The sequence below is a fragment of the Impatiens glandulifera genome, chromosome 8 (assembly GCF_907164915.1).
Source record: "Impatiens glandulifera chromosome 8, dImpGla2.1, whole genome shotgun sequence".
NCBI classification, from domain to species: Eukaryota; Viridiplantae; Streptophyta; class Magnoliopsida; order Ericales; family Balsaminaceae; genus Impatiens; species Impatiens glandulifera.
The window spans coordinates 4,520,403-4,542,036 of NC_061869.1; the positions used below are offsets into that span (position 1 = coordinate 4,520,403).

A 21,634-nucleotide genomic window follows, 5' to 3' on the forward strand; every position below is an offset into this window, starting at 1 on the left:
TAACGAAATAAACACAAAATATAGTGAAATGGTCGAATGAAATGTCAATTTGTTCGAAATCCTCAGCGCTGTGCAAACTCGTCTCCATTGGATGTTCTTCGAAGCTATAGGCCGTTGAATATGGTGTCATGGTCGACGGTGCCTCTTCGATTCGTTCTTCATCGCTGAAAAAGAAGAGAAAATCTTCTCCGCCACCATTAGGGTTTCACGGCGGAGCGGAGAAGACGGGAAGAAAGAGGCTGGATGAGAGAGAAAATGAAACGAAAATGAAAAAAAATTAAGTCTTTATAGGGTTTAGGGTGCGTCACGCATCTGGAGGGTGCGTGCCGCATGAGTAAAATGGTCATTAAAAAATTTGGGGGTCACCAGCGCTATAAAAATAGGGAGCCGCACCATCGGCTATTTGGCCCTATTTTGGGGTCATTTCCTCAAATTTCCCCGAGAAGATGCATTTGATTTATCAATTTTACTTATATATTTAAAACATGTAAAATTTTCTCATTTGTTTATAGTGTAAAACAAATGTAAAATACTTTTGTTTTTCTTTGTAAAGAGAATGAAAATATAAGGAAAATGGAAGATTATAAGGATACATATATAGAGAAGTGTATTCCGTGCATTTGCACGAGTAATAATATAAAAACCGTGAAAAATATATTACCGTAAAATTTTTATAAACGGGTCAACCTACAATCCGACCCAAGTATTCATTTACTCTCACATATATCCAAATTAACCACAGTTCTCGACCCGACAATCCGGACACTTTAAATATTAAGCATCATTATATATATATATATATATATATATATATATATATATATATATATATATATATATAATATGAAGTTTATATATTATCTCTTGGAAAACAAAGAAACAGTCAACAATTTCTAGATCATTAGCTGAGGCTGAGTATCGTTGTTGTTTGGCGGCTACGTCTTGTGAAATTAAATGGATTTCATATATGTTTATAGATTTTCAAATTGAAATGCCAATTCCAGTTACATTATATTGTGATAATCAAGCTGCAATTCATATTTCTGAAAATGCAGTACTTGACATTGACTGTCATATTGTTAGGAATCATTATTTAGCTGATTTTATTAAACTGACATATGTTTCTATCAAGAATCAAATTGCTGATATATTATCTGAAGCTTTGGATTTTTCGATATTTAATTATCTTCAATCCAAGCTATTTATCCAAGATGTTCATCTTGAAGGGGGAGTATTGAAATAAGTAATATTAATTTGTTATTTATAAATTTATACTAACTAATTTGTGAGTTAATCTGTGCAGATTATAAAGTTTAAAGATAATTTGTTAGTATAATAAGTTCAATACCTTATTTAAATATAAAGTAATATTTTGAAGACTATTTTATTATTTGTTGTAACTGAAAGAACAATCGGGGCAAATGACCCTTGCCATGTATCAAACATTGGTGTTAATCACCGACTACTTTTCATCAATAGTATTTTTCAGACTTTCTACTATTCTTGATCTTGATTCATCAAATTCATGTTGATTCTTCAAGTCTTAATAAAAATTGAACTTATATTGTTAAAATGTCACGCGTTTATAAAATTTTAGGTTTAATTTAAAATATAAAGTGTTATTAGCCTAGTTGGTTAAAATGTTGTATTTGTTTTGTTAGGTTGCAAGTTCAAACCATACCTATAGCATTTTTAATTTTATTTTTAACCGTTTTAAGTTTATGGCGGGTCAACCCACAATCCGACCCAAGTATCCATTTACTCTCACATATATCCAAATTAACCACAGCTCTCGACCCGGCAATCCGAACACTTTAAAAATTAAGCATTATATATATATATATATAATATGAAGTTTATATTTTTATATTCGAGATTGTGTCGTGACCACATGTGTGTTTTTTTCTTTTTTAGAATAAACATTAATTTTAAAAAATACAAATAATTTGAAATAGTAGTAACAAAAATACTATAAAATTATTAAGAAATTGCAAAAATACTATTAAAATTATTAGTGAATTCATCTTAAATCTAATCGTGAAATGCTAATAGTCTAAACTTATCATATACAACAAATTAATCACAAAAAGGAGAAAACGAGATATTGATTGAGATATTGATTCAAAGAGATTGAAAGAGATACCTGTTTATGATTCCTCGAAGAAGAGATTTCAGTGTATTTCATGATAAGGCTTGTTTCCGGTTTGGATTCCAACCCTCATAAATAATAATAAAGCCCACTTATCTATCGGACTTTTTTCAGCCCAAATCCAACTTATTATCTTTTATTTTCATAAATATTTAATTGTATATCAAAAATTAATTTAATAACCAAAGAAATTCACATAAACTATCCGATTAAGAATATCATTTGAATTACAAAATTTCAAAATAAACTTTCAAAATAACGATCCAAATTCATACAAATATAGTATAAGACATCTAAAACAAATTATGATTACACACAACTCTTGAGTGCATCTCCAGCACCTTGAAAGAAACAACAAGAAAGCGCAAAATCTGCGATAAATATTCCAACAAGAGAAATAACAACAGCCGATGTCGTAGACTCTCCAACCCCTTTTGCACCTCCCATCGTCGTCAAACCCCAAGAACAGCTCACGATCGATATAATTGCCCCAAACACTTGCGACTTAATCATCGCGCTGATTACATCCCACGGCCTCAAAGCCCTCCTTGCAGAATCCAGAATTATATTCACACTAACACCGTACACACCGTCTGCAAGTAGACCGCTCGAAGCCAAGCCCATCGCAAAACAAAGAAGAGTCAGGATCGGAAGCGAAATGCACGTTGCAATAACTCTAGGAGTTACCAAATAATCAACCGGGTTTGATCCCAAAACTAATAACGAGTCGGTTTGCTCGGAAACTTGCATTGTACCGAGCTCGGCTGCGAACGCACTTCCGATTCGACCTGCCACTACTATTGATGTGATTACGGGACTTAACTCCCTCGAGAAGGCCAATGCCAATACGCCTCCCACGGATCGGGTTAGTCTTAATCGGGTGAATTCTCTAACGAATTGGATTGTGAAGGCCATTCCGACAAAGGCTGATGTTAGTAGACACACGCCTACGGATTTCGGAGCGACTCGCTCAAGTTGTTGAAGGGTGTTCTTCACATGAATTTTTCCTTTCAAGATCCTCACTATTACCTGCCATTTTTTAATTGAAAAAAATCAAACTTTTAAAAATATACAATGTTAAATTCCTATCAGTTGAGACTATTACCTGTCCAGCCAGAACAAAAGCTGATAATCCCCTCCATAGGTACTTTGGAGGAGACCATTTGCTCAATATCTCTAATTGATCTTCATCTCGAGAATGGCTTACTTCTTCTTTATTATCGTCTTCAGAAATAGAGAGAACCGCTTGTCCGTCATTTGCATTGGGAATTACATACGCTCTCGTTTGCTTAAGAGGTACATTGTTTCCGGGTAAACAAATCCTTCCATTATTCGTCAATTTTGTATTTTTCCAACCACCAACTCTTATATGGCTTCTACAATATTATGAGGCATGAGCTTCTCTTGTGATTGTGTTTTAAATGAATTGGAATTGGACAAAATACAAAGGATAGAAGAAACCTGTCAGAGTTGAAGCAAAATAGTCGAAAATGAATGGCTGCTTGCATAGCCATTTTCTTTGTGGAACTTTCCTATTGGAGCTTGATAAGAAAGCTATGCAAAAGGAATAAATTCCAGTCTAACCATCAAATGAACTTGTCAAAATATATCTGGAAGGAAAATCATAAGATAAACTTTAGCCAACAAGGTTCGTATAGAAAGAAAAAAGGTTATGGCAGTCAACATTATCGAACTTGGGATGCTAATGTTTCGAGATAGGACTTTTAAAAGGCCGAGGATCATACTTTTAACATATAAATGCAAGAAAAAAGGTCAAGGGGATGATGACCTTATGCTTGTATAATGAGATTATTGATGCTTTCAAATGAGTATATAGTCTGATTATGTAACGAATGGTCTAAACTCTAAACCTTGGAGATGATATAAACCAGATTCTATACTATTTCATTAACAATTCATCATAATCCAGCTACTCAATCTCAATCCTAATCAACAATCACAATGAAAATATCCAAAGCATTGAAATACCAATAATATAAAGGCAGTCATAAGCAAGCATGCACATCATCAATCATATTCATAATTCAAATTTTCAAATGATCATGGATATCAGCTTAGGATTCATAATTCAAGTATTTCTCAATTTCAAGCTCAAGATTTAGTTCCTAGTCTCAATTAGGCATGTGGTAATTCTCATATGACAACATAAGCTCAATTCATCACATTTGAACATCATTTTCAATCAAGTCTGCCTATAGAATTATGTCAGTTCAACAACTCATGTCACTTCATCAACTCAAGGCGCATTCAATCAAATTCATCAACTCATGGCATTAACATAATCATCTCAACCATCAACATTCATTTGATTACATTCGAAAATCACGTGGGCTCAAATCAAATCAATTCCAAAACAGAAAAAGAAGTTAAGGAAAACAAATGTAGTTTGTCAACCTTATATGATTTTGGAGCTTTTGATTCTTAACAACATGCATACTTAATACTGAGTCTCAAAAAATGAATCAAGAACTGAGCTCAATTAATTTCTTTTGGGAAACTACATTGTCTAGGCCATGTTTGGAATACAAAATAAGTTAGACAGTTTCTGGAATTTCAGAGAAAGATAGTTTCGGATTTGGTTTTCTACTTCTAGGTCATTTTCCTCCCAATCTACCTTAACAGTAGGACCTCGGAAAATTATAATACTTTAGATTTGATATCTTGAATATCCTGTGGCAAATTTTCAGATCAAAGTGAGTTGTTTTGATTAGGTTTTGGCTCATGATACAAAGACTTAATTCGTTCCTTTGAATTGAAATTAGTAAAAAGCTAATAGATGGGCCTCAAAAGGTAGAGGAAACTGGTGCAGAACAGGCAGAAAATGGAAAGCATGGGGCAGCCAGCTGCATGAGTCAATTTCAGGACCTTTTTTGTTCAAATTCAAAAACGGTTTTCACAACCTATCATCAACTCTTTAAACTAGTTTAAAATCAGATCCTAGACCTACCATCAAGTCAAGAATCAATCAAAAGTTTTATTTCAAAACAAGAGCAAATCCAAACACAATCAATTTGGGGCAGCAAGTTGGAATCTAAATTCCTGATCAAGTGATTTGAGCCTTAAGATCAGTGCAAATACAAAAGTGCAAAGCACGAAAGTTATTCGAAAGAGAAATTTCTAAGCAATCGAAGTTTCACAGTTCATCCCAATTTCGAAATAAACCTCATTTTTCAGTTATCTAGATCTTTGAAATCAATTGAACATAAGAACTTCAATTTCTAAACAAGTTTCAATTCATTTGTCCATCAACACTCAAGATCTAAATTAAACTTCTCAACACCAAAACTGTTTTTGAAACTAAAGTTTAGATCCAATACTCTCAAGATTTTAATTCAACTCATCATCAGATTCATTCAAGTCATCTCATCCTAATTCTATCAATAATACACTCAAACAGCCCAAAAGAATCTCAGCACTGGAATTCTCATTATATTGAATAAACTTGCATACTGAAGAACAATCAACACATTTCCACAACTTAGCAGCTATAACAAACTAGATTAGGGTTGTACTTGAGGATAATCCAAATCCAAACCCAAATCAAGCAATCAAAGAAGAATCGGTTTCTCCAACTCCAAATGGGTTTCATTATATCCAAATCAAACACGATTTAGTTTCATACCCTAATGCTTAAAAATCGAAAATTAAGCAAAACAAAACCCAGACTTAAATTTTTCCCAAAACCCATGAAAGAAAATCAAAGCAATGGACGCTGAAAGGCTGAAACTAGTGAATTGAGGTAGAGATGGAGTTGAATTTCAAATGAGAGGAAAGGGAAGGAAAAGAAGACTGACCTGTTTACAAACATGCTCAGTCAGGAACAAAAGGGTAGATGTCGAAAATACCCCGCCGGAAATCAGCGACGGATCGGAGGAGGTGGAGGCGCTACTGCCCACTGCACTGATCTCTATCTAACTTCTATGTAGACTCTAGATGGAAGATACTTCATTTTCTTTTTCCTCTTTAATTCTTTTACATATATAATAATAACAAAAATAAATAAATAAATAAATTATTAACCATTTATTAGAGTTTATTTATTTATTTATTTATTTTGTTATGTTTAATTCTTTTGAAAAAAATTTATTAATGAAATAATTTATGTGATTGATAATAGAGTTAATTAAATAAATTTAATTATAATTTAATTATTATTTTTTAACTCATTTTTACGATGCGATATTTTTTTAATTATATTAAAAAGTTCTCAGTTTTAGAAATTGGTCACTATGCGGGACAGTAGATCCGAGCTTTTTATTCTTAAAATATTAAAGATCATAGTTTACCTTCTTATTTATATTATATTAAGTTAAGTTGAAATAAGTTAATATTAGCTAAAAAAAAAGTTACAATCCAAATAAACATATTTTAAATAAATAAAAAAGATTCAAGCTCTGTTTTTATTTTTATTTTGAAAAAAAATTGATTTTTATTTTCATTTTATTATAAGGAGTTTGCATTGCACCCGACAAAGCTCACATTCATTGTTTTACTTTCATTTCAAACGTTCTAATTATTTCATTTATCAACTAAAATATTAAAATATATATACTATATTTTTATCAATTTTAATTTAAATACAAACAAAAAAATTATCCTACACAAATTTTAAATAACCCATCTTTTTATCAAACAAAATTTCTTTAAAAAAAAAAATCTTAAAAAAACAAAAATTATGGAACAAACATCTTGTCATGAATCATGATACTAATATAAATATTTAGCATTCATGGATGAGCTTTTAACAGTTTAATTAATATTTAGACACATACAAGCAATGACATAAAGAGTAAATTGAATGACTTATTTATTCTCGTAAAGAAATTCCTCCCTAATTGGTAGAATAAGCATTTTGTGACAACCTTGGAGTGACCAAAGCTGATAGAGGAATGGTCTTTTGAAGTGCAAGTCCAAAGATTTCATTCATGTTTAGCTCAACCACATCATTCGAAAACTTCCAATCAAACGATATCAGGAAGAACACGAGTTCCACGCCTCCGACAATATCAATGTATTAGTATTAGTATATATATATATATCTCGTAAATTAATAACCCCAATATTATCTCGTAAAAATGGCAGTAGCTACTAATCTAGTTCATGGAAGGATGATTATCAGGTATGCATTGCTGTTTGCCTTGCCATTCATATACAAATACCAGGGTTCGTTGTTCAACACTACCATGTTAATCAAATGATCCAAAGTGGTAGGAACTCGGTGTTTGAGCTTGTGTTCGAGAAATGAAATCATATGCAACGATCTTTCCATTTTTCTTTCGGGATGAAGATATTGTTTGATACATCTCATATTTAAATATCCAAACCTTACTCAATTTGGTTCTAACTAAAGTGAACCACATGAAGGCAACTTTCTTTTTTTCAAAAAAAAAATACCCACTTTGCCTTATTTAGATTTCTCTCGATAATTAAGTGTTTAATCATTAAATATTTAAAAAACAAAAATAATAATAGGACTTTTTTTTTTCGTAAAATGAATTACACTAATTGAATTTTATTATTGTTGTGGTTGAACAAATAAAATCAATACAAACAATTTTTTAATAGGTCAAATTGGACCGATTAATAATTTGAAATCGACATTTTCAATCCGTTTATAACAATTTAATCGTATATTCGATATATAAACCATTCAAATATACAAATTCTAAAGATTAAAAGAAATCAAAATAAAAAAATAAAAGTTAAAAAGGATATTAATAATATTTGTTTATTTTTCTATATTATTTCTTATGCACGTTACTATGGTATAATATGATAACCGTTTCCGCTTTGCCTGTCCAAATTTGATTTTAACACTATTTTTCTTTAGATCGAGAAGTCAACAATTGTACAAAGCAAATATAACGCGATTTTAAAATGAGTTACATTTGAAGACGTCTTTTTGTATAGTTCTAATATAAATAACTTACTGTCACAATTATTTCAAATAACACAAGAAAAGAACAAGATTATCTTTTATTGGCATGTGCTTTTTTCTTTTTCAATAGAGAAGCTGCCTGAAGAAACATCTGATCAAGCCCCGGGAGATCTTCAATCTTCTCTTCTTTCGAAGATTTACCATGTTCTAAATCTTCTGTTTCTTCTTCACAATCTTTGTCATCTACCCAGAACTTATCAAGTTCATCCATGTAAAGTGGTCGATCATATTTCCCCTCATTTTTCACTGCTTCTGATTCCATCTCAAACATATCCGACAGACCTTCTTCCGAATCTGAATCAAGGTCACACATGATTCTTCTGACATCTTCGGGATTAGTTTGTATAACCTCTTCTTGATTACCATCATTAGGATTAAATCCCGGTTTACTCAGATTTCTTGATCTCATCAGATCAAGGTCTTGTTCAAGTCTTGGAATGAATTTCCTAACAGCTCGTAAACCATCCCTGTACTTTGATTTATCCAATGCCTGTGTTGTAACATTCAATCAGCATTAGAAAATTAAAAACAGTTCAAATCCTTCAAAGGGGCAACTCCAATGTTCGCAACAAAAAACAATCACTAGATGCTATGAGCTCAAATTAAGCTAAAAAACTGAAACTAAAACATGTAACTTAATTCGGTAAGCTATGAATCAGTAATATAGTAAGAGCGAATAAAAAGACAACTTTAACCCTTGAAATGAATCTAGTTACATCACAAGGATAATATCATATACTTTTTCATTTGGTTTATTCAACGAACTAATTTCAATTTATCAAATGCACACCCTAAATTCTAAAATGGTTCAAATGAACCTGCTGTTGAGACTTAATTCTATCTTCATAGATTTCTCGAGATATCTTGGTTAACTCCGTTAATTTCTTACGCACTTTAAAAAGAGAATAATATCTCAACAAAATGGTTTAGACTAAGGAAATGCAACAACTGTGTAAAACTGATTTAGAAAACAGGTAACAAACAAATTGAGTCATTTTCAAAAAAATGTTCAGGAAGTAAAATTAGCCAATTAATTCAGAGAAATAAAGATGAAATAGAGAATGAACCTTCTTCCTCGAGAGGGTGCTTCGCGGAGACATAATTTCAGTTGGCGGTTGGGAATAATTCTTGCCTCTGTACATGATTACAGTATCCTCATCCTGAATATCGAGTACAATTCCACCACTCAATCTAGCCAGCTCTGAAGCAACCTCCTTCACTTCATCTGGAGTGAATGTCTTTACAATTACCTTTAGTGTTTGATGTTTCTTCCAGTGCAAATGCATATTCAAGATCACACCTTGATAAATCCCTCTTCGCCCAACCGGGACATAATTCTTACTCTTAATTCCCATTTTCAAGAAATAAAAGTGCTCTTCTGGCGTCAATATCTCTGGATCATGTGCTGTGTTTGATGATTCTTTCGGAACAATCTTACTTAGAGCTTCAACGATTCTCTCTTCTTTCTTTCGAGCCTGAAAATAAAGACAGGTTAAAAAAATTGACAAGAGTTAGAAAACGTGGGAGGGCCAATTTTACCTTAGTTAACTTGAATAAGATTTTTTCTTCTTCGGTCATTCTCGCGTAATCTCTCTTTTTCTTCCACCTTAGAAATTTCAAAAACCTTACAACTGCTCTTTTTCCCTTGAGTTTCTTCCTCTTCTTTTTTACAGTTTGAACATCTTCTTCACCTTCTACACCACCACCTTCAGCATGGACTGATTGATCCACATTTTGATCAACTGGATTTAAAAGGTTACTTGCATGAGTCCATAATGTGCCTACGGAAGGAGAAACCTGCGCAACCAAAATCGAATCATGTGCATACTACATTAGACTGGTAAACATAAGCGTTGACAATGCATATCAATGAAGGGTTTTTTTTCTCTAGTGCAACATCTCAATCAAGGTGTTCTTAGTGGGAATCATACCTGATTTGACAAATGAAAATTGGATTCTTTATTCAATATGAAATCAATACACATTTTGTTTTGAAATACACTGAGAGATCCATGAATGGAGATCCTGATGCATATAGAATTAAATGGTCCAACGGAAGTAAGATTTTCCAGGAACATTCGTTTATCAAGAGAAGAGCTCAGACTCCTAGTTCAAAACCCTAACAACTTGAACTATCCTGGGTGGGGATAAATGAAGGTTTACCTCTTGCACTCTATTCTCGCAGCAGATATTCATGTTCAAGCATAGTATGTTATCATAGTCGCCATTACATCTTCCTAAGGGAAACCTCCTGAATGGTTTGAGTAAAACTTCTGCTCCATATCAGGAAAGACAACAATCAGGAAAAGTAATTAAGAGATCAGAAATAATTTTAACAAAGTGGAGTTAAGTTTTCCTCACCCTCAATATTTTCGCATGAATTCTTGAATGCATTCTTCCAATGGTCAAATTGAGACCTAAGTAACTCAACCACATCATTATCATCAGAATTCTGTGAAGAGGAAGTACGAGAAGGAGAAGAATAATGTGCCACTTGATAGGGTGAAGAGAAAATTGAGAAACCCATCTTTTGCAGTGTCGTGGAGACAGCACCTATAGTAATATTTGAATTCAAGGGCCATTTTTGGTGGTTCAGAGTGAAATTGGCGCAAAGGAGACGCCTTTGAACCATTTTCTTCAGCTGGATGATTTTACACTGAACTAATTGTTCTTTTCCAATTACCTTGCAATTCAAATTCAACTAAAATTAGACTAATGCTCATATGTAACACGAGACTCCCAAACAAGCATAAAGTTCCAATGGTGTTCATTAAATTGAGTGAAGAGCTTCTTCCATAGATGAGTAAGTAATCTGGGAATTTGGTCTCCATTAGATTTCTAATTTTGCTGCTTTCTATTTTACTTATTGAAACTGTAACAAAATAATCTCATATCACCATTTCATGTATCTATAGAGCAATTAAACAAACATATTGATAATGATGGTGTTGGGTTTCATAGGTATTTACAAATACTATCTATGTTGGATTTAAAAAAATAATAATAATACACTAACCTGAAGACTGTACAGTGTACGGCACACAAAAGCATTTGGCCGAGGTACGGCGTCGGTCGGGACAGGGCGGCGGTCGGAACAGGTCGGCGGTCGGCACAGAGCGGTGGTAGGCGGTCACGAGATTAACAGATTTGAAGAACATGAAAATGAGGAACCAAGAGCTCCAAAAAGTGTTTTAAATGGGCCCTAATATAAATAAGAAAATTCTTTTTAGAAAAACAAAATTTGTCCAATTTTGCCTATTAAATTTATTTTATTAGTAACATAATTTATTTTATTTATTAATTACATTTTTTTCTATTATTTTAATTTTTTTTAATAAATTTAAAATTAATCATTTTTGTTAATGATAAATTATAAATATATATATATTTAATTAATATTAAAATTAATAAAAGTTATAAAATAATTAAAATCCATTTTTTATTATTAAATATTAAATTATAAATAAATTATAACTAAATTTAATTAATAGTGTTAAATTAAATAATTAAATATGGAGAACTAAATTAGTAAAAATAAAGTTGGGATCAATCATTTGATACATGCAAAAAAGAAGTTAAAAAATTTAAAAAGGGAAAAACTTATATTAACTATGATCAACAATAACAGTATAAAAAAATACAAAGAAATATAACAATGATAAATATAAATTAACATATTTTAATAAATCAAATGAAAAGTATTATTATCTAATAAACTCCACTCTAAATATTATAAGTTGAATTATGGATACAATGATTTCATTGTCTTACTTATGGAATATATAAATTCTGATTTCAAAAATAAATAAATAAATTATAGAGTAGTTTGATTTGGTTTATAAATACATTATTTTACAAATGCAACTTTAATCATTAGAATACGTTGAATATTATAAAAAAACATTTGACTAATAAGTTCAAGCAAACTAAGCATAAAAAAAAGTAAAAATAAAATATATAGAGAGAGACAATTTTTTAACCTTTATTTTCAACTGTTTATAATTAATAAATAAAAATTGTTTTTAATAACAAAAACAAAAAATTAAGCCAAAACTGTCAAATTTATAAAAAAAAAAAAAAAAAAATTATCTTATTTAAATAAAACTCCATTTTATCAAAAATAAAAGCTTTTCAAATTTCTCTATTTATAAGCAATATAAGTGGTCAAAACAAATTAACTAATTTTCATATACATCAAACACAAAAAGGTAATTAATAACATATTTTGATAACTCTACACAAATTTACTACATTTCTCAATCCCCATTAACTTATTTTGGATAACTGTTTATTTTTATTCTAACAAAAAAAAAATGATTTAGTTATATTCAAAATGTCACCAACTAAAAAAAGAATGTCACAAATAAAAAAAGAACTGTATCAAATTTATAGTCCACTAAGATTGTGCAGCACATGTATTTATTTATAATCTATATATGTAAAATTTATATTTAATAATTTTATTTTAAAAAATAAAATGTTTTGAAATTACATATTTATAATTTTTTTTAATAAGATTAATTTTGAATTTATATATATATATTATATTTTTTTAAAATTAAAAAAATTATTTAAAATAATTAATTTTAACAATTATAATTATAAATATATTATATATATTAAATTTATTAATTTTGTTAAAAAAATTAAAATAAAATTGTAATTTTAAAATAAAATAAAATAAAATTATTAAATATATTTTACAAAATGTTAATGTTAAACAACCCTAACTTTGAATCTTTTGAGTTGTGACATTTTATATGCAAAATATATCATCATGAATTCATAATGAGAGTAACGCCGAGAAGATGCATTTGATTTATCAATTTTACTTATATATTTAAAACATGTAAAAAATTTCCATTTGTTTCTAGTGTAAAACAAATGTAAAATGTAATATTTTTTTAAAGTGAAAAAATATATAAGGAAAATAGAATATTATAGGGATACATATATATAAAAACTCTTGTCTTAGAAGTTCATTCAATGTTTTTGGCTTATTTTATAAACATATGTTTATTATATGAAGTTTATATTTTTAGATTTGAGATTGTGTAGTGACCATATGTGCCTAATATGTGTTTTTTTTTTTTTAGAATAAACATTAATTTAAAAAAAAAATACAAATAATTTGAAATAGTAGTAACAAAAATACTATAAAAATATTAAGAAATTGCAAAATATCCAGTGAAGAGAAAAAAAAAATATTATCTGATTTATTTATTCTAAAACAGTCCATTTTATGAAAAGTAAAATGTTTACAAATTTATCTCTTTCTTATTATGTGTAAATAATTTTGTCAAACCAATAACCAAAGTTGCCTCTGAATCAAACCCAAAACTGTGATTAATAAACTTTTTTTTTACAACCTTATATAAATTCCCTTAAATTTCTCAATCCTTATTAAATTACTTTTGATAAGTTGTTTTTCTTAATCCCATAAAGATTTAGTTATATTGAAAATGTATTTTTTTTGTTTTTTTTTTGTCATATCGTATAGTCAAATGTATAATTGTAATGCATATACTTATTTAAAATTTATATTTAATATTTTAATTTAATAATTTCATTTTAAAATATTTTAAAAATATAATTTTTCTTTATTTTTTTAATAAAATCAATAATTTTAATTTATAATTATTAAAATTAATATTAATTTCAAATTAATAATTTTATTTTAAATTTTTTAATAAAATATAATATAAAATTTTATATTTTCAAACTGTATGAGAGAGATGCTGAAAGGCTGGACAAAATCTTCTTTCTTACCATTTATTTCTAGTATAATACAAATGTAAAATAATTTATTATTATTTTTGCTTTTTTAAAGAGAAAGAATTTACAAGGAAAATGGAAGATCATAGGGATAAATAATTTCACCATTGTTTGGTTCGTTTATTCAATGTTTTTGGCTTGTTTTAAAAACATATATTTATAATATAAAGTTTGTATTTTTATATCTGTGATTGTGCTGTGACCTATGTGCCTAATGTGTAGTCTCATTCATTATTGTTATTTTTTTTAACAAAACATTAATTTTAGAAAAATACAAATTATTTGAAATAGTAGTAACAAAAAATACTATATAATTATTCAGAAATTGCAATATATAAAAATATCTTTGGAGTGAACAGGAAAAAAACATTATCTTATTTATTCTAAAAATTAAATTTTATCAAAAATAACTTTTCCCAAATTTTTCTTTCTAATTCTGTTTATAAGCAATATAATTGGTCAAAGGAATAAACGTAGTTGCCTTATCTGAATTAAACCCAAAAAGCTGATTAATAATAATTTTTTATGACTTTATTCAAATTTCCTTGGATAAGTTGTTTTTCACAATCCCACAAAGATTCAGTTAAATTCAAAATGTTATATTTAATAATTGGTCAAATGTATTGTTCATAATATAAACTTGTGGAAGTTAAAATTTATATTTATAAATTTTAGATTTAATATTTTAACTTAATAATTTTATTTTCAAATAATAAAATATTTTGAAATTATAATTTTGTTTAATAAAATCAATAGTTTTAATTTATATATATAATTATTAAAATTAATGATAATATAAAATAAAATATTTTTAAATAATAATTTTATTTAATAAAATTTAAAATAAAAATATTTTGAGATTACTAATCTAATTAAAAATTAACATCATTAATCTCAAAATGTTTTAATTTGGATTGTTATTATTTATTTATGTAGTTTGATTGAGAATTTATTTAATAAATATTTAAATAGTTATTTTAATTAAAATATATTATATATTATATGTAATTATATATATAATTATTTTTAATTTTATTAAAAAAATATTATTTAAAATGATTAATTTTAACAATTATAATTATAAATAAAATATATATATTAATATTTTTTATTATTTTAAAATAAAATTATAAATTTAAAATATATATTTTAAAATTAGAACTTTAAACTTTTAGAGTTAAAAGAACATGTAACGTCAAGAGCAGAGAGTAACATTTGATTCTTTTGCTTCTAAAACATGTACATTCTAAAACTCTATTATTTGGATTGAGCATAATTGAATTAAGTGCATTTATTAAAACATTTTTTTTAATTTGGCTTAAAAAAACTATAAAAGGATAATGAAAGATTATTTTGAAACCATATGTTTTTTTTAAAATATAAAGTTGATATTTGTATATTCGTGATTGTGTCGTGCCATTTCAACTGGTAAACCCGTGTGGTATCGATGTCGTGTCATATTAGCATGAGATTAACTTTTTTTTATTTTGAATAACTTAAATTTGAGAAATATAAATAAATAAAAATGATTTCAAATAGTCCTAACAAAAAATACATAAAATTATTAACAAATTTCAATATACCAAAATATCTTTGGAGTGAATTCCTAATATACCCCTGAATTTGTTTGAGATATCATATATACCCTCATCTCTATCAACACTTTTAGTTACTTATAATCCGTATTTTTTCTCCTTCTCTATATTACATACAAGGATATGGAATCATCACTTTCAATAGGCCGATTGATTTCTGCAACACGCAGTAACTTCTTCGTCGATTATAGATTATTATCTGTTCGTGTAAAGAGAATCGAAATTCCACATAATCATTTTATGATTTCAGCCAAAAGACTTGCTTCCCAAGGTAATCAAAATCAATTATATCATATAATCATTTCATTCTTCTTATAATTCAATGTTTTTTATTCAGATTTTAGTGACTATGCCAAACCATTACAACTTTTGCCAGTTACAAAACCTGAAACCTGTAGTATAGACACTTTCACGAATGAGGAGAACTTGACAGCATCAATCCGATCTGATTGTTGTTTATATAAAGTCCGATTAAGTACAAGTAAGTTGTATGGATCAGATCTTAGTGACTTGAATGCAGGGATTCTTCTTTGTCTCATGAACGGAAATGGAGATGCAATTTTACAAAGGTTTTCAGCTGGTTGTTCTTCACTTGTTTCTGATGATATATTGCATTTCAGAAGAGGTTCTGTTGATGACTTTACTTTCAATGGACCTATACTTGGAAACATTGAAGCTGTATGGTTAAGCGTTGAATCGGGTCAGTGGAGGCTGGCAGGTTTGAATGTAACCGTCGTCAGGTTGCTGGAAGAGGAAGAACGATGTTATACTTGTTTAGAATATGGATTTGACTTGGAAGATGATATCTTGCTTGGAGAAGGTATACAAAGTTCTTCCATGGTGGAACTTAGACCTAGCGCGGTTTCAGAATTCACCAGTAATGATTTCACTCGTTTGTGTGTTGGACTTGAATATGAATATGCTAGTTTAGGAATATCAAATGAAGAAAGCATGAAAGAGTACTCTGATCTGAAGTCCACTTTGTTGCTTTACAATACTTTACTTGTTCTTTTCGGTTCAACAATTTCGTTTATAGTTGTCGGTGAAGATGTTGGATTAGCTTTCTTAACGGGTGGGATTGGGGGATTTATCTATCTGTTATTTCTACAGAGATCTGTTGATGGGTTAGGCAACAACAATAGCAATGATCAGGAGTTTAAAGTAACCTTATCTGGTTTGATTTTATTATTATTATCAGTTGCTTTTGTGACGGCAAAATATGGTGCGAGTACAAATACTGCAATGTTGACAGCGAAAGAAGTCGTGTTTGGGATGATGGGCTTTCTTGCTTGTAAAATTGCAGCTGTGTTGGCTGCTTTTAGACCGTTTCTAACCGAGTTCAAAAGGAAAAACTGACATTGTACATACACAAAATCTAATGGCAATATGTATATTGTTCCTGTTAAATGAAACTTGTAAACTTCCTATTGGGATTTGGGAGTATTCAACTAAGATTTTATTAACCTAGCATTTCTGAATGTTTAATTTATAAATCCAGGTCACAAAACGAAAAACAAATGATCAACATAAGTAGCTAGAAGCTACAAGCCAAAAATAACTCCTTTCATCTATTGAAAACAATGCATTGAGGAACATCATTTCTACAAGAAAATTAAAGGGAAAAAATGATGGGGGTAAAAAAGAAGGGTTAAGATAGATAATACCAGTCTTACACTGACAGGAAAATGATACATATGCAGCTAATTTTTGTGGTCTTGCTTGCTCGGCCGCTTCTTTATGGCTATAGTTGGAGAACACATGTAGATCTCCTTCCACCGCTATAGTAGTTGTGTTTCTTGTTTCAGAGCCATGTCTCAAAGGAAATAATCGGGTGTTCTTCGAGTGACATCTGGTTCTCCCCTCCTAGGTGCAGGTTCAAACTGTAAAGAGAGTGAATTTTTTTAACAGTTGAATCTATAAGAAGTTGTGTTAAATCTCACTAAATCTCACCTGAATAAAAGTATGGCCATTGCAGTCATCAACTTCCAAGATGGATGCCATGTTACCACAGCGATAACAATAATTAGGTGCACTGAAAATAGTAACAACCTTTTGCTCCTGTGTATTATCATCATTATTATTATTATAGGTTAAACAAACCTAATACTTTGTTACTCAACATGGAAACTAAAAACAAAAGTTTCTTACATGAGCCCAGTTAAATCCCTCCATGACTAATTGATGGGCCCTAGCGATCAGCTTTAGTCCATTTGTATGATTGAATTGCTCGGATATATCCTACATGAATAGGCGGTCTTAAATTCTATAAGAAATGTCATTCACTACAAAACAGTTTATATATATAAATGAACATACAAAAATACCTGACCAAACGTATATCCCGCACCCCTAGGTGAGATACCCCAACCACAGCGGTCATCAGGATCTGACCATAAAAGGTCGCACATAGGCCCCTCATGAGGAACCTCTTGAACACGGTCAAAATTACGTACATTGTCCAATGTTTCAATTGAAGGGGACAGTCCACCGTGTAGACAAAATATTTCTGATTCGACCTAGAAGTTTTTACGAAAAATATAAAGAAATATTGTTGACCATATTATGATGTTAAGCAATCTTGATTAACAACAACCAGGCACATCTATTAATAGGGTAGAGTGGAAGGAAACTAACCAATGCTGTAAGTGGAAAATAATCAAACAGATCCGTAAAAGTCTTCCAGACATTGGCATTACCATATCTGCAAAGGAAGTGATGGAGAGTAAGATGCAGAGATAGAGTGGGGATTGGGAAAGGGGCAAGAGGACAGATACATAACTGACTTGTATTCATTACATGCAAAAATATCCGAAAGATAGCCAAATGTAAAAAAAAAAAACTATAAGCAAGGTTTTGATGATCAAATATGAAAGTTAATTATAAAAACATATTGCTGCATTCCCCAGGGGTAACAGACAGTTTAGAATGTCGTGTTACCTTTTTCTAAATTGAACAAGAAACATCAATAACATTGAGGTCTAAGACAAAAAAAAATGCATATGAGATCAAAAATATTATATTGGCATCCAACATCCATAGAAAGTACTCACTTCCTCAGGCATTCATCATAAAATCCATAAACTTGAGTAATCTGCAATCAGAAAAAGGTAAAAACATTTAGCAGATTAAAACTAAGCTAAGCTTGAAATTTATTTTTGTTTTTATCCAGATCCAAATACAAAAACAAAAATAAGACGTGTTTCCAAATGGGGCACTAAGACCCAAGAAAATTACAGGATTGAGACCAACAGGAAGCAACAAAGTCTAAAGAACCACATGTAGAAAAAGGGAAATTGAGATGGAGCACAGATTAAAAAACAAGGAATGAGGAAGCTAAAATATACCTGTCGGCTTTCATGATTTCCACGTAGAATAGTGATCCGTTGAGAATATCGTACCTTTAAGGCCACAAGAAGCTGAAACAAGGAAGAATCAGTGTTGGGATAACCCAAAGCAAGAAGAGTACCTGACTATCACTGGCATTCTCAATTATGAAAATAAGCACAAGGTCCCAAACTTTATAATAGATCCATTGTTCTGTATCTACTCATCCCAAACCCATCATTCACTAGAAGACGGATTACCAATGTACATTGCATTACATGATACAAGGAGGAATTAATCTCTTGCTCAGAGAGGTCGTTTACATAAGAGTATTTAGAAAGGCTTTTTTCATTTCTTCAGCTAAGAGTAACTGCCAGTTTGTAGTCAATCTACCAAAAAAAGGTTTTAATAGCCCTACATCCTTTATCTAGAGTGACAATAATACTTTTCTGCTCAATATCCATGTGTATGAGTGTAAGAAAATATCAATTTTGCGATTAAAATGACTAAGCAATAAGAGAGAACATCTGATAACAAAAGAACTTACCGTTACAGTTTCAACTGAATAGTACCCGCGATCAACATAATCTCCCATAAACAAGTAGTTTGTATCTGGGCACTGTCAACAGAAGATTTGTCACATGCTTAATTGATGAATGTAAAAAATCTAATCATACAGAGGATTGATGCAACAATAAGCAACAATGTACTTATTCACACATAAAGAATAAGGCATCAGTAGAAAATCATATTAACAGACTTAATAATCTATCCTTGTGATATATTCCATAACTTGTAAAACCATATTGAGGCTTATCTCCTTCTAATATGAAGGTTGTATAGAAGTTCTGAAGATGTTCACTCGATATACATATGATTAGGGACCCCAGGAAGTTATTAGGTTGTTTTGTTTAGAAACCACGATAGCAATAACACTTTGTTCTTCCAGGGAAGATGTTGAAAGAGAGTTTCCACTTTAAAGTGATCCTCTTAAGAAAGTGTAAGAGCTTGCGGAGAGATCACTGCTAACAACTACAGTGCAGGCAATTCATATTTCATACAAACATAACATTACAAAGGAAAAAAAGGTAATAAAGTTTCAACTGCAAACATATAATGGCAACATTCAAGTTATCCACGGCCTGATAGGAAAACCGTGGGTATAGCAAGATGTGCATAGTGATGACATCAACAAATTACAAACCTATTGGCCATGTATCAGTCCACAAAATACTGATGATAATAAAGAGGCAAGACATTTGAAATACACAACCCAGACACCAGTGTTATAATCATTCCACGATAGATAGATAGATAAATCAACGAAAATATATATGTTTATACATTCTAAAATCAAAGAAATACCTTTCCACCAATCCGAAATAGCTCTGCAAGATCATGGAATTGCCCATGGATATCCCCACAAATTGTTACAGGACTTTTAACAGGCTGTATAAGCAAACAAAATAAAAAAATCAACATCTGCATTCACAAATTTTTAAGATTTTATTCATTGATAGAAAAAGATAAAAAGCTCTCTCCAGTCACTTTCATATCACATAGGCATTGTACTAAGTGGCATTAGTAGATGAATCCTATTATTTTATTCATAAAAACAAGTGTCTCACTTGGATCTATCACTGTTGTGTTCAAACAAAGCATTCAATTGGCATAAAACCTAACATAAAGCTATATCCAATTGTTGTTTACATCCAGAATCTAAACAAGTCCTCTAACAACATAATAAGACAACATGCACTAATTTGAACAGAGGAAAGCAAACCTGAACATTGCTTTCATCAATAAGAATCTCCTTAGCCTTCTCGCACAGACCTCTAACCTACAATAAAAACGATTGATGTTATGATGCATCAGTTTACATATGAAAGTATTTCAGGAAAGGTGCCATGAACATCCAGATTCATATCTTAGAAAAACATTAATCGAGCCGCTAAGGTCGAAAATAAAAAAAGTAAATCGAAGTCCAGACGGATCCTTGAAGAGAAAACGAGATAATGAGACATAAACATGATAAGGAAGTAAATCGATAAGAATCGAAAAGAACCTCTTGCTCCGAGAGAGGCTTGCACTGCATAAGCTGAAGAATCTGCTCGTCGAGGTTGCCATTTGTACTCGGAGGAGACGGATCGAAGCTCATCTTCTTCTACCTCCAACAAAGCTTGGGGAAACTTTTTGGAAAATACGGATCCAAGATCTCTTTGAAACCCTAGATCTTTATCACCAACAGCAATGTGCTCTTCCCCGTACTCTTCTTCTTCTTCTCCTCCTCCTCCTTATCTTTCTCTCTCTGGATGATTAAACAAATCGGACTGTACTTCTCGAAAATCAGTCTAAAACAGAGCAGGCATGGAGGAGAGAAGAGGGAGGAGCAAACGCCCAACGGTGATGATAAAAAGTGAAAACCTAGCGTAAAGCCGATAATACCCTTCTTTTCAAAACCGATCTTCGTCCCAAAATTATTTAAAATATACATTTACAGCTTAATTATTATTATTATTATTATGTGATTTAGCTAATCCATTCCTACTAATTGGTAATATATAAATAAGTTGATACAATTTTGACTATATGAATTATAACAATTTTGACTAATATATAATAAAAATAATAACTCAATTTTGACTATTGTATATAGTGATTATAGATGATAATTGGGCGAATTTATACGGGAAATGAATATACTATTATTGTTAGGGGTAGATCTGGTATTTTGGATCGGATATCCGTCTCTATTTTTTTACAAAAATTGCGATTCATATTCGATTCGGTATCCGACCACTATCCGATCCGAAAATACCGGATCGAATCGAA

General features: G+C 30.3%; 4 protein-coding genes across 7 annotated transcripts; 1 reads left to right on the top strand and 3 right to left on the bottom strand.

The window, feature by feature from the left end:
• Nucleotides 1-2,340: 2,340 nt before the first annotated feature.
• On the bottom strand, nucleotides 2,341-6,115 carry LOC124911509 (protein TRIGALACTOSYLDIACYLGLYCEROL 1, chloroplastic). Of its 4 annotated transcripts, none has more exons than XM_047452009.1 (4): nucleotides 5,965-6,115; nucleotides 3,611-3,703; nucleotides 3,255-3,522; nucleotides 2,341-3,178 (listed from the first exon to the last, which is right to left on the bottom strand). In XM_047452009.1, the coding sequence occupies exons 2-4, from the start codon at nucleotides 3,661-3,663 to the stop codon at nucleotides 2,459-2,461; spliced, it is 1,041 nt and encodes a 346-aa protein (XP_047307965.1). In that variant the 5' UTR covers nucleotides 3,664-3,703; nucleotides 5,965-6,115; the 3' UTR covers nucleotides 2,341-2,458. The 4 variants fall into 4 exon arrangements, with proteins under 4 accessions (XP_047307965.1, XP_047307962.1, XP_047307963.1 ...); XM_047452006.1 differs by having other exon boundaries at nucleotides 3,255-3,525; XM_047452007.1 differs by having other exon boundaries at nucleotides 3,611-3,759.
• A 1,905-nt stretch (nucleotides 6,116-8,020) lies between these two features.
• Nucleotides 8,021-11,266, bottom strand: LOC124911515 (uncharacterized CRM domain-containing protein At3g25440, chloroplastic). Its single transcript, XM_047452015.1, has 6 exons — nucleotides 11,125-11,266; nucleotides 10,470-10,791; nucleotides 10,272-10,381; nucleotides 9,648-9,905; nucleotides 9,176-9,583; nucleotides 8,021-8,598 (listed from the first exon to the last, which is right to left on the bottom strand). The coding sequence occupies exons 2-6, from the start codon at nucleotides 10,738-10,740 to the stop codon at nucleotides 8,140-8,142; spliced, it is 1,506 nt and encodes a 501-aa protein (XP_047307971.1). The 5' UTR covers nucleotides 10,741-10,791; nucleotides 11,125-11,266; the 3' UTR covers nucleotides 8,021-8,139.
• Nucleotides 11,267-15,600: 4,334 nt separating this feature from the next.
• Nucleotides 15,601-16,909, top strand: LOC124911362. The gene is made up of 2 exons (XM_047451836.1): nucleotides 15,601-15,749; nucleotides 15,816-16,909. Exons 1-2 carry the CDS (start codon nucleotides 15,602-15,604, stop codon nucleotides 16,832-16,834), a joined length of 1,167 nt encoding a protein of 388 aa, XP_047307792.1. The 5' UTR covers nucleotide 15,601; the 3' UTR covers nucleotides 16,835-16,909.
• A 112-nt stretch (nucleotides 16,910-17,021) lies between these two features.
• LOC124911363 (serine/threonine-protein phosphatase PP2A catalytic subunit-like) lies at nucleotides 17,022-21,206 on the bottom strand. The gene is made up of 11 exons (XM_047451837.1): nucleotides 20,868-21,206; nucleotides 20,586-20,642; nucleotides 20,168-20,251; nucleotides 19,350-19,421; nucleotides 18,823-18,894; nucleotides 18,529-18,569; nucleotides 18,113-18,179; nucleotides 17,803-17,994; nucleotides 17,627-17,716; nucleotides 17,429-17,536; nucleotides 17,022-17,358 (listed from the first exon to the last, which is right to left on the bottom strand). Exons 1-11 carry the CDS (start codon nucleotides 20,958-20,960, stop codon nucleotides 17,293-17,295), a joined length of 942 nt encoding a protein of 313 aa, XP_047307793.1. The 5' UTR covers nucleotides 20,961-21,206; the 3' UTR covers nucleotides 17,022-17,292.
• Between the last annotated feature and the right edge of the window lie 428 nt (nucleotides 21,207-21,634).